The sequence below is a fragment of the Muntiacus reevesi genome, chromosome 2 (assembly GCF_963930625.1).
Source record: "Muntiacus reevesi chromosome 2, mMunRee1.1, whole genome shotgun sequence".
Taxonomy (NCBI): Eukaryota; Metazoa; Chordata; class Mammalia; order Artiodactyla; family Cervidae; genus Muntiacus; species Muntiacus reevesi.
The window spans coordinates 95,682,635-95,694,770 of NC_089250.1; the positions used below are offsets into that span (position 1 = coordinate 95,682,635).

Here is a 12,136-nt window from a genome sequence, read left to right on the forward strand (position 1 = left end):
TTTGGGGTACATACTATGTTTTCTTCCATACAGTCTGCTAGGAATTCAGTTTGTTCCCAAGTGACACCACCCCTCCACCCCAAGCAGGACAACAATAGAAGAATGACAATAGAAGAATGACTATTCTGTTTCTCTAAGTTTTCTTCACATCCACACAGCACTGACATAAAACAGGAGAAAAGCAACTCTACGTTGAAACTGAGTGGCTGGTAAAAAGGAGTCCACATTCTGTTTAAAATAAGACAGGCTTTCAGAACACGGAGGCAAAATGGCATAGAAACTAAGTGTATATTGAATTCGCCTCTGTCCTGTATTCTGTATGTCTGATGCTTTTGTCCAGAAGTGTTTGTATGTTTCATTCTGGCCACCCCTGTGACACCAAGTGCCCCTTTAATATGGTACCTGAAATTTCTACATACCCTGTCCTCTTCCCATTGTACCAAACAGAACAAGTAAGTGTTTGATAAATGATGCAAAACTACTGACAAGCAATTTTGCTGTTCTGGAGATTGATGACTATATCGAGAAAGGGAGAAATACGATCATTTCTAATCCACACACTTCGTTAAAATCCAACTGGATAGCCAAGTATAGCTATACACGTTTCTCTGTTCTGCTCAGCTCCAGTATCCCTCTTCGCTCTTCACAAAAATTTCTGTATTCACAAATGACCCTCTACCTCTACAGGTAACCAAGAGGCATTAAGTGATGACTATCTAACTTATTCTTTGCAACTGTTCCTGTACTCAGCAGAACACCCCTGCCATTTAAAGCAACAGGTCTAGCCTACTGCTGATGGCTTCTTGGCAAATAATGCCAGGTCAATGCAATAAAACCTCTCTTCAATTTACTTCCCCAGTCAGACAGTCTTGTAGGGGTCAACCCTCATTTTCCTTCATTCCCCTTCTCCAGAAAACTTGTTTCTTTTATGCTACATACAAAGCATAAAACTTTCAGGTTCAACAGTTACAAAGAAGTCTGGTCTCCTGTCAAATACCCAGGGCTGGGCTATCTTCAAGTCAGAGTATACAACAGACAAATGATCAGTCAGCCTTATGAGGGCAGGGAGGTGGCTTGTGGGCTTTCTCCATGACTTAGCCATGTCTGGCCCACAGTAGGTATTCAATAATCATTAATTGCTTAAGTGAATACATGCAGTGAAAGATAAAGTACTGAATCAACGAACTACAGGAACGAAGTCCAGGTTACTGGACCAGTTTTAGAAATATCAGGATTCTTTGAAAGAGGAACCACAGGATTGCAGGAGATAGCATTACAAGACAGGGATAACTCTCCAAAACCCGTAGAGAGGAGGATATTTATAAGAGCACATTTTGCTCTTAAATGAAATGTTGAAAAAGAAAATCCCTGGTCAGAAGTTTAATGTTAACTGGAGCTCTGAATTACATAGGCACACCTCATTTTACTGTGCTTTGCTTTATTGCTCTTTGCAGATATTGCATTTTTTTTCTTTCTTTCTTCTTTTTTTTTTTTTTTTTTTTAATAAGTTGAAGGTTGGTGGCTATCCTCATCAGTAAGGCCATTTTTCCAACAGTGTTTCCTCACTTTGTGTCTCTGTGTCACATTTTTGTGCTTCTTGCAACATTTCAAAACTTTCTTCTTATTATTATGTTATGATGATGTCTGGTCAGTGATTTTTATGTTACTATTGCGAAAAGATTATAACTTGCTAAAGGCTCCAATACTAGTTAGGATCTTTTTTTTAGCAATAAAGTACTTTTTAATTTAAAGTATATACATTCTTAAGGACATAATGCTTTTACACAGTAGACTATAATATGGTATAAACATAACTTTTATACACATTAGGAAGCCAAAAAATTCCTGTGACTTGCCTTCTTGCAATACTGCTTCTTCGCAGTGGTCTGGAACCAAAGCTGCAATATCTCTGAGGTGTACATCTACTAGTAATGGCTAGGATTTATTTCTGGTCTACTTTATGCCAATACAGTTTACAAACATTCGCTTGATCACTGCAACAAGCCTTCAAGGAAGCCATTAATCTTATTTTCAGATACAGAAATTGCATGCAAAATACATCGCCTCCTCAACCTAGGTCAACCAGCTAAGCTCACCTTCTGGGATTCCAACTTGATTATAAGTCTCACTTCTTTCCCTTCCCCACACAGTGCAGCACACCAAACAATTAACATGTCAAAACACCTGCCTGGACTGATATATGTTGAAAAAATTTGTTAAATTGTGGTTAAAAAAAACACAATATAAAATTTACTCTCCTAACCACTTTTAAATGCACAGTTAAGTAGTGTTAACTGTATTCATGTTGTTGTATAACATCTCTAAAACTTTATCTTACAATACTGACACTCTATCCCACTCAACAACTCCCCACTTCCCTGTCCCTAAGCCCCCAGCAAGCGCCATTCTATTTCTGTTTCTATGTGTTTACTGTTGGTACCTCCTGTAAGTGGGACTATACAGTATTGGTACTTTTGTGACTGGCTTCTGTCACTTAGCATAATGTTCTCAAGACTCATTCATACTGGGGAATGTGACAGGATTTCCTTATAAGGCTGAATAACATTCCACTGTATGTACATAATGCATTTTCTTTAACCATTTTCTATCTATGGATATTAGGCTGCTTCCACCTCTTGACTATTATATGGCTTCAAGATACTTCCTTCAATTGTTTCGGGTGTATACACCAAAGTAGATTGCTGGATCATATGCTAGTTCTATTTTTAGTTTTTGGAGGAACCTCCATACTGTTTTTCACAGTGGCTGCACCATTTTACATTCCTACCAGCAGTGTGCAAAGGGAGACAGATTTGTTTTTAAATAAAATGTCAGTTTTAGTATCAAACTGGCCCAATAGCTCTGTCTGCAGTATCAAGTAGTGATTAAATACTTAAAAATTTAACTCAACAAAAACTCTGGACCTAAGCCTTAGTTTCTATAATTAAATGCCAGTACTATTTAAAAGTATATTAAAGCTTTATAAATGGGGATCATTATCCCATTATGAGAAGAATCAACTTAGCAGTCATTTTCTAAGAGACTACAACAACGGAAATAACAAAGCCAGGGCTGAGCCAGCAACAAAGGTAAAAAGCAGACCTGCTTCCTGAAAATAAGCGTGAGCAAGTACATAAGTTGCACCCTTACCCTTGTTTTGGCATCGATTTTAGCTCCTCGATCAAGCAATAGTTTTACCATGTTGGCATTTCCTCTTTTTGATGCAACATGTAGAGGAGTGATGTCGTTCTGTGGAAGAACAGAAACACAAAGTACAGTGTTATTATTTTGAGTTCAAGCAAAACATTGCTTCCCAACCTTCTCCAACATCTCACATTTCTCTTATGTTTTTTTTTTTTTAAATATCCACTGTGAACAGAATGCTTCCCAATATCTTTGTCTGATGGTTATTTTACTCAGAATGAGACCCCCAAAAGGGATGAATTTTAAGGGTCACTCTCTGTGGGGGTAGGGCCCACATTTATTTCATTTGTTTGATGGTGATTGTTTTTGTTCTAACATCCTGTGCCTTTAAGTCAATGTGTTTTCTTGTAAATGTGAATGATGCATGCTGGCTACTGAATGGTTGACCAAATGGTGGATTAAACAGCTGAGACTAGTGAAAGGGGTGTCAAGTTACTCAGAACCAGCTCTAGGTCATCTGAGTGCAAGCAGTCAGGGAGAAACAAGAGTAACTCAAAATGAGAAATCTGTCAGTGTCCTACGTGGTCACAGGGCTTCCCATGTACAATGGGCTTAAAAGTGTTCACAGGCACTTATTAGCAATTTCACAGAAAATGACTATGTTTATTAAAAAAAAAAAAAAAAAAAACTACTGTTGAGGACAGATGTATTGTCAGGACAATGTGACATTCCAATCACAATCCCCTGGATACCACAATTTTCCTCCATATATCTGACAGGTTCTGTGATTGTTTCCAGATTGTCAAGGAAATATGTGTACACAGTGAAAACATTCTCTGTTTTGGCTCCTTCTTCTTGATTGGCAACAATAAGGGTTTAAGGTCTGCAATTCACAGAAGTCAATTACATGATAAATGAACTAGGCTCATAAGTATTTACATTCCTGTCATGTAATAGCAAATACAAAATAATAGCTACCAGGTATTGGTTCATTTCCTATGAATTATGCAGTGTTAAACTCTTTACTATCTCACTGAGTTTTCATAGTCCTCACAATATCACATATAATCTGAATCACAATGTCCATTCTACAGATTAGAAACAGCTAGCAAAACCAGGATTCAAATTAAAAGATGACTCAAACTAACGGGCTTCCCTGGAGGCTCAGATGGTAAAAAATCTGCCTGCAATGCAGGAGACCCAGGTTCGATTCATGCTTTTGAAAAAAATATTTAATAGTGAAAATTTTCAAAAAGACCAAAGTTTGAGAGAAAGTAATGAGCTTAATGTACTCAACACTCTGGCTCAGTAATCATCAAACGTTCGCCAATATTATTCCTTCTATATTCTCTACTATATTTTTCTGACTGAAGGAGTTGGAGAGTAGAAAGAAAATCCCGGGCATCATATTATTTCACCCACAAATACCATACCATAATTTAATTATCTCTAATATATAAGGATATTTATAAACAAGTAATCACAATATCATTATACCTAAGTACAAATAATTCCTTCAAGACACCAAGATCTCTTCAATGTTTAAATTATCTCAGTAGAGTTGTTCAAATAGAAGATACACATCTTGGGACGTGCATGGCAGTCCAATGGTTAGGATTCTGTGCTTCCACTGCAGGGGGTGGATGTTTGATCCCTGTTTGGGGAACTAAGATCCTGCAAGCTGTGTGGCCAAAATTTTTTTCAAAAAACAAATAAAAAGAAAATCCAAAAGAACCTTTGGATATTAGAAGAAGAGGGCTTGTGAGATGTGTGGACACAGATCAATACAGAAATATCAACTGTTTAAACAAAAAGAAGATCCACAAGTTGCATTGGGTTAAAATATACCTGAAGTCTCTTTGAATCTCCACAGGTGCCCTGCTCCACTTTTGGTTTTCTATGCCCAGGTATTTTCTGGAAAAACTGGGTGGTTTATTGTGTAGCGTTTTCTACATTGTAGATTTGGCTGGCTGACTGCATCCTTACGGAATGTTATCACTTTTTTTTTTTTTAATTTTCTATGAACTTTCCTAGTTAAATACTTTATATTATTATACACTCTCAAATCTGAACAACTCTTTATCTCATTATTCTTAGGTGCTAATGCATAAGTCAGTTCCAGAATAATTAGTTCAATACATCAAACAAGGAGAAAGAGATCTGAATAAACCAAATGTGGCTTAGTAATGTTGGTGGGGAGTGGACAGGCCTAATATTGCTCTAGACCAAGCGGTAGACACTTTTTCTACAAAGGACCAGATATCAAATGTTTCTGGCTTTGCAGGTCATACCACTTCTATTGCAATTTGTTAGCATTGCCTTTGTGGTGACAAAGCAGCCCCATGCAATAGGCACAGAAATGGGAGTGACTGTGTTCCAATAAAACTTTACTTACAAAACAGGTGGCAAGCCGGATTTGGCCTGTGGGCAGTAGTTGGTTGACCTGTGCTCTAGACTTATCAGCTTGTGGTTGAAGGTTTCAATGGTGTGTAACAGGTGACAAGTGCTAGTCACTCAGTTGTGTCTGACTCTTCGTGACCCCGTGGACTGTAGCCTGCTGGCTCCTCTGTCCATGGAATTCTCCAGGCAAGAATACTGGAGTGGGTAGCCATTCCCTTCTCCAGGGGATCTTTCTGATCCAGGGATTGAACCCAGGCAAAGGAAGTCAAACTATATAGGCTGTGCCTTGGGTATGCTTTGGCACTCTTTGGTGTGGATGATTTGGGGTATGAATGAAGCCGGCAGAAAGAAACTTCCTAATGACTTGCTGACGGTCTTACTTGTCTCTGTTGTCTGAGTACAAGTATATAAATGAATCAAGCTGCGCTGTGGAGGAATTCTAGGCCTGAGACAGGAAATGGAACATCAGGTTAGGTCTATAGGAAACAAAGTCCAATAGGAGAGCTTTCTGAGCTCAAAGTGGGATATGACACGAAGACCTCACCAGTCCCCAGCACGATTCAGGGCTGACATGCTATTTCCCTTTAAAAATGTGCCCTTGCCTGGTGGAGAAGGACTTAATTAACCTTTATCACAAGTAGGCTAATTTTAGTGAGAGGAAGAGCTCTATTTCTAATTTTGCTCTCTTCCATATTCATGGACTCTCTCTTATGGTGATGCATAGATGTCAAAAGGGTGCCTTGAAATTCAAACTCCCACTTTTTTCTACACCTCTCTGACCCCTTCTAGAGGAATACTTTATATTTCTATAGCATTTAGAAAGTGTTTTAAATTACTTATGTAATTTCATTTTACCTTCACAACAATTTATTGAAGTAAGATATATATCATTAATCCCATTTGATAAATAAACTGAGGAATAGATCTGGTGGGTAATCTGCATATTAAGAGACAGCTAATGAGAGGCAGAATCAGAATTCAGTTTTCTAGACCCTCAGAGGTGGGGTGTGTGAGTGTGTATTTTCAGTCAGAGATCATAATAGCTTTGCTTAAAGACTATGTTTCTCAGCTCTGTCCAGTGGAGCTTCTAAATGAAATGCATACTTTTGTACTCCTGAGTCAGGTAGTGACCTCTTTTGTCAATTAGGAACAAGTCAAAATTAGGGTGGGACCTTTGGACAGTCAACAGGACATTTCTATTTAGGTTCTTCAGTTCAGTTCAGTTCAGTCGCTCAGTTGTGTCCGACTCTTTGCAACCCCATAAATCGCAGCACGCCAGGCCTCCCTGTCCATCACCAACTCCTGGAGTAGTTCCTCAGTTAACCAATAAAGATCTTTTATGTCCTACTAGGCACCAGGCCCAGTGCTGCATTCCATTATACAAGTGAACCACAAAATTATGGAATCCCAACAAATCAAGAGTCCAATGATATGAGAGATAAAAAGGCTTGTTTAGGAGACCTCACTAGTGGCTCAGGAAATGTGAACAATGTGCCTGCTTTCTGGGATGCAGGCTGCCTGTGTGTATGAGGAATCTTCAAATCTACCACTGAGGCAGGAGACAGAGGAGCCACACACTGAGCTGTCTATCCGCTGTGGACAGACACGCCAAGATGACGATAATAGCAGGAGGGAGGAGAAACAGCCCTGTCCGGATAAAAGGTAAGAGACCACATATTCCTCATTCTTGAGATCAAGGAAACCTTCCCAGCTACACATGCAGAAAGGCTCCTTGGGGGCCAAAAGAGAAGCGCTACCACCCATAGTAGGCAATGTCAACATTCCCACAGCCCTCTTCACTAGAGTCCACCTTGGCTGAGAGAGGCATGCACACACAGGGGAAGACCCTGACTTAAACCAAATATGACCCAGAGTCAGGCAAAGCAAGAAGACCGGCTAGAGAAAATCCAGAAGAAATGCCCCAGAAAAGTGATTCAAACTACCAAAGAAAGGTGCAACACTTTCTGAATTTACCCATGTGAGTCTATTCACACGTACTGTTTTTCCTCCCAATAAACAAAACACTTATTTAGGTGCTTCCCTGGTGGTTCAGATGGTAAAGAATATGCCTGCAATGCAGGCAACCCGAGTTCAGTCCCTGGGTTAGGAAGATCCCTTGGAGAAGGAAATGGCAACCCACTCTAGTATAATTGCCTGGGAAATCCCATGGACAGAGGGGCCTGGTAGGCTACAGTCCATGGGTCACAAAGAGTCAGACATAACTTAGCAACTAAACCACCACCACTTACTTATTTCACCACTTTCTCTTTGTAGAAATTCATTTCTACAAAGACAAAAGGTCAGTGGCTTGTCACTGGCTACTGGTCATCGTGATCTAGGGACTAGGATTCAGCATTCTCACTGCCGCGGCCTGACTTCAACCTCTGGCCAGGAAACTGAAGTCCTACTTCATGCTGCTGAATACTGAGGCCACCTTAGATCACAACCACAGATACAAGGCCAAGGTTAGTTGCCATGGTAGAAAAGGCATGGATCCTGAGACAGCCCCAGGTCTGAGGCCTAGACACATGACCTAAGAGTGAAGCAGACCGAATGAAGGACCCCTCACTCCCACATGAACCCAGCCTAGTGTGAGCAGCAGCTGTGGTCAGCTCCTGAGGTGGCACTGGAGCTTGGTCAGAGTAGGACTCTGTGCTACAAGTCTGCAGGAAGAGCTGAGTGCAGAGCACGCCGACTAGTGAAGATCTCTGACCTGCTGGCCCCGCTTCAGCATAGGGCGATGCAGGCCCCTCGAGAGGGAGGTGAAGCCTGTGCTGCAGACAAAATGTAAACTAGCTCAGTTCTGGACTCAACTGGTTTAGCTGTCCACATCTACAGCCTGATGGAAGAAGAAGCATGCCTGTTTCCAAGTAGGGATACTTCCCTCACTGTCAGGATCATCTAGATTCTATCCAGCAGAACAGATGAACTACATGCATCAGAAGTTAAGGAGTTTCTGTCAAACGGAAATACTCAAGAAGAAAACCACACTATCAAAAATGAAGCATTCTCAATCTAAAGGTCCACTGACAGATGAATGGATAAAGAAAATGTGGTACATATATACAATGGAATACCAATAAAGTATATTAACTCATATATATGGAATTTAGAAAGACAGTAATGACGACCCTATATGCAAGACAGCAAAAGAGACACAGATGTAAAGAACAGACTTTTGGACTATGTGGGAGAAGGCGAGGGTGGGATGATATGAGAGAATAGCATTGAAACATGTATACAACCATATGTAAAATAGATTACCAGTGGAAGTTCAATGCATGAAGCAGGGCACTCAAAGCTGGTGCTCTAGGACCACCCAGAGGGATGGACTGGGGTGGGAAACGGGAGTGGGGTTCAGGATGGTGGGACACCTGTACACCTGTGGCTGGTTCATGTAGATGTGTGGTGAAAACCACCACAATACTGTAAAGTAATTAACCTACAATTAAGATAAATAATTTAAAAAAAGAAGATGTGGTACATATATACAATGGAATACTACTCAGTCCTAAAAAATAAAACGATGCCATTTCTAGCAACATGGATGGTTATCATACTAAGTGAAGATTATCATACTGAGATTATCATACTAAGTGAAGTAAGTCAGGCAGAGAAAGACAAATACCACAGATCATTTATATGTGAAATCTAAAAACTGATACAAACTTGTTTAAAACTGAAAACAGGCTCACAGACTTCAAAAAACAACTTACGGTTATTAAAAGGGAAATGTGGAGGATGGGATAAATTAGGAGTTTGAGATCAACATATACACACTACTATATATAAAATAGAGAATAAAGAAGGACCTACTGCATAGCACAGGGAACTCTACTCAATATTCTGTAATAACCAATATGGGAAAAGAATCTAAAAAAGAACGGATATATGTAAATCTAAATCACTTGCTGTACACCTGAAACTAACAAAATATTACAAATCAACTACACTCCAATATAAAATAAAAATTAAATTAGAAAAATAAAGTTAAAAAGAAATGAAGCATTCCTTTGATGGACTGATCAGTAGACTTTACACAGCTGTGGAGCGAATCAGTGAACTGAAAGAAAGATACACTGGTATGAATGATCCAAACTGAAACACAAAGAAAGAAATGGAGCCCACAAGAGCTGTGGGATGATATAAGACAGCTGACTGGAGTCACATAAGGAGAAGAGAGAAAATAGAGCAGAAGAAATATTTGAAGAGATCAAGAATTATCTCAAAGCAATGAGATACATTAAACCACACTTTTATGGATTTATATTCTCATCTGTATAATGGATATAATACCTCCAGTGCCTCCATCACAGAACTGCCAGGGGTGAGAAATGAGGTAATTGACACGGAAAGGAAAAGGGAAACTCACTGGTATTTCATATCTCTTATCTCATCTAACTCCCACAAAAACATTAAGAGGTACTAATATTTTTTTTTTCATGTTATAGATGAGGAGACTAAAACCCAAACAAATCGAAATAACTTGTCAAAAGGTCACAAAGCCGCAGTAATTTGATTCCTAAATTCTTGATTCCCTTGCTAGACTAGACCATGCTGCCCCTGAACTTCAAAGTAGTGCAAACACAACTAATTCTTACTATCAGAGCTTTTCTGGAGTACCTCACAGTGTACTAAGAGATGGAGTGTATTGTGGTCAGGATATTTAGGAGCTGAGAGCTAATATTCTGTAGCCAGACTACTTAGATTCATATCCCAGGCCTACTCCATACCAGCTCCAAAAAGTGTATTTAATTTTTCTGTATCTGCAAAACTAGGTAATGATAATATTGATATCTATACTATAGAATCATCATGAGCATTAAGTTAGTTAGTAAGCACAGAGTCTTAAGAATGGTGTTTAGCATTTATTAAACACAAATGTCACCTATTAAATTATCGTCAGTCAGTTTAGTTCAGTCGCTCAGTCGTGTCTGACTCTTTGCGAGCCCATGAATCGCAGCATGCCAGGCCTCTCCATCTGTCACAAACTCCCGGAGTTTACTCAAACTCATGCCCATCGAGTTGGTGATGCCATCCAGCCATCTCATCCTCTGTCATCCCCTTCTCCTCCTGCCCCCAATCCCTCTCAGCATCATAGAGGCATTTAAAAATATATGAGATGACTGCATCTCACAAAGACATTATGAAATAGTTTAGGTAGAAAAGACATGCAGACCTGAACCTATTGGTGAACTCTAGGAAAGTGCTAAAATTGGCAGTTCCTAGGATGGATGCAAAAGGTGTTACAGAAGTGTGGACTAAATCTATGAAATGTTAGAAGGCCTGTGGCTGAGCTCAGCAGCAAAAGAGGGGCAGGGCGCGCGTAGCTGACAGAACATGATTGACACATGTAGTACTTAACATGATATGTGACAGGACCTAATGGAAACATGTGAGTGCCATATTGAAAAACAGGGACCTGGACAAAACAGCTACCTCTGCTGGGAAACAGTGGAATTTCTGGCTTATCTCCTCTCTCAATTCTCACTGCAAAACCAAGCTGAATGGGAGCCAGGTTCCTTTACAAAATAGTCACCAAAGCAAGATCGTTTCTTGCTTTGAGGAATTTAGCTCCATTTGCTATGTTACTATGTTATTTGCTATGCTGTAATAAACAGCAGACTTTTCATTCCATTTAAATATATTAAGGGCAGTTGATTATTGATCTCCTCCTACCTTTCCCCTTTCTCCCTTTTTCTTAAAAAATGTCAGGGGCGGTTATCACTGAGTAACGGAATAAATGGATGGTATCACTCAAAGTTTTCTACATACTAAGAGATGATGATTCTTTTAGTTTAGTTCCTTGATATGGTTGAAATTGAAAACAAATTCTGAATTAATTAAATGTTAAGTTGAGAGGGAATCTGATATCTTTCTATAATTCTTCCCATTTGTATTAAATTTCACCTCTAAGTTATTACTAGGTTTAAAAATTTCAAAGTACAAAACAAGATTTCAGAAGATGAAGACTTCAATGTGTTAATGACTTGCATTTAAAATACACATTTTAAGATTTGTATGTTTTCTCATTCTATTCTCTTGTACTTCATCCTTATTCCCTAGTGTAAATAGCAACAGGAAAATGATGAGTAAACGAATCACAGAGAAAGCACCAGAAAGATATTTAAGCAAGGCTTGCCAGCATCTTTTTTTGTCCCACAGATGCCTATCTTTTGAAAAGTCTTTTAGCTTCCGAGAGAAGCAATTGAAGGAGATCAGCATGTGCCACCCCCAAATAGGCCTCTTTGACTGAAGGATTGTATTGACCTCTCTCTTCTGCTCTTCTCTAAAAACGGGACACACATTTCCCTTTGTAAAGGTGTCTCCTCTCCCTTTCCAGGAAGAGGAGAATGCCTCTTAATCAACAGACATGATCTGAGTTTAATTTGCCTAACAGAGCTTACTAAACTACTCTTCCTTTTCAATAGCACTCCATGTACCCAATACCCTGCATTTATGTACCTTCCCACAATTTACCACCCCTAGAACTCAAGCCCCCTTTCCTTTATCTTGTCACTTTCCCACAAATTTATTACTCATTGTTAAAATGGCATATAAGCCTCCAGAATTTAATTGCCCACTTTGGGTC

At 39.4% G+C, this 12,136-nt stretch overlaps 1 protein-coding gene across 1 annotated transcript in view; it reads right to left on the bottom strand.

Moving 5' to 3' along the window:
- Positions 1–12,136, bottom strand: part of ANK3 (ankyrin 3) — a 366,098-nt gene that overhangs the window by 194,891 nt on the left and 159,071 nt on the right. Inside the window, exon 8 of the mRNA XM_065922389.1 lies at positions 3,151–3,249. Coding sequence (XP_065778461.1) covers positions 3,151–3,249 — 99 coding nt within the window. The remainder of the gene's footprint in view (positions 1–3,150; positions 3,250–12,136) is intronic.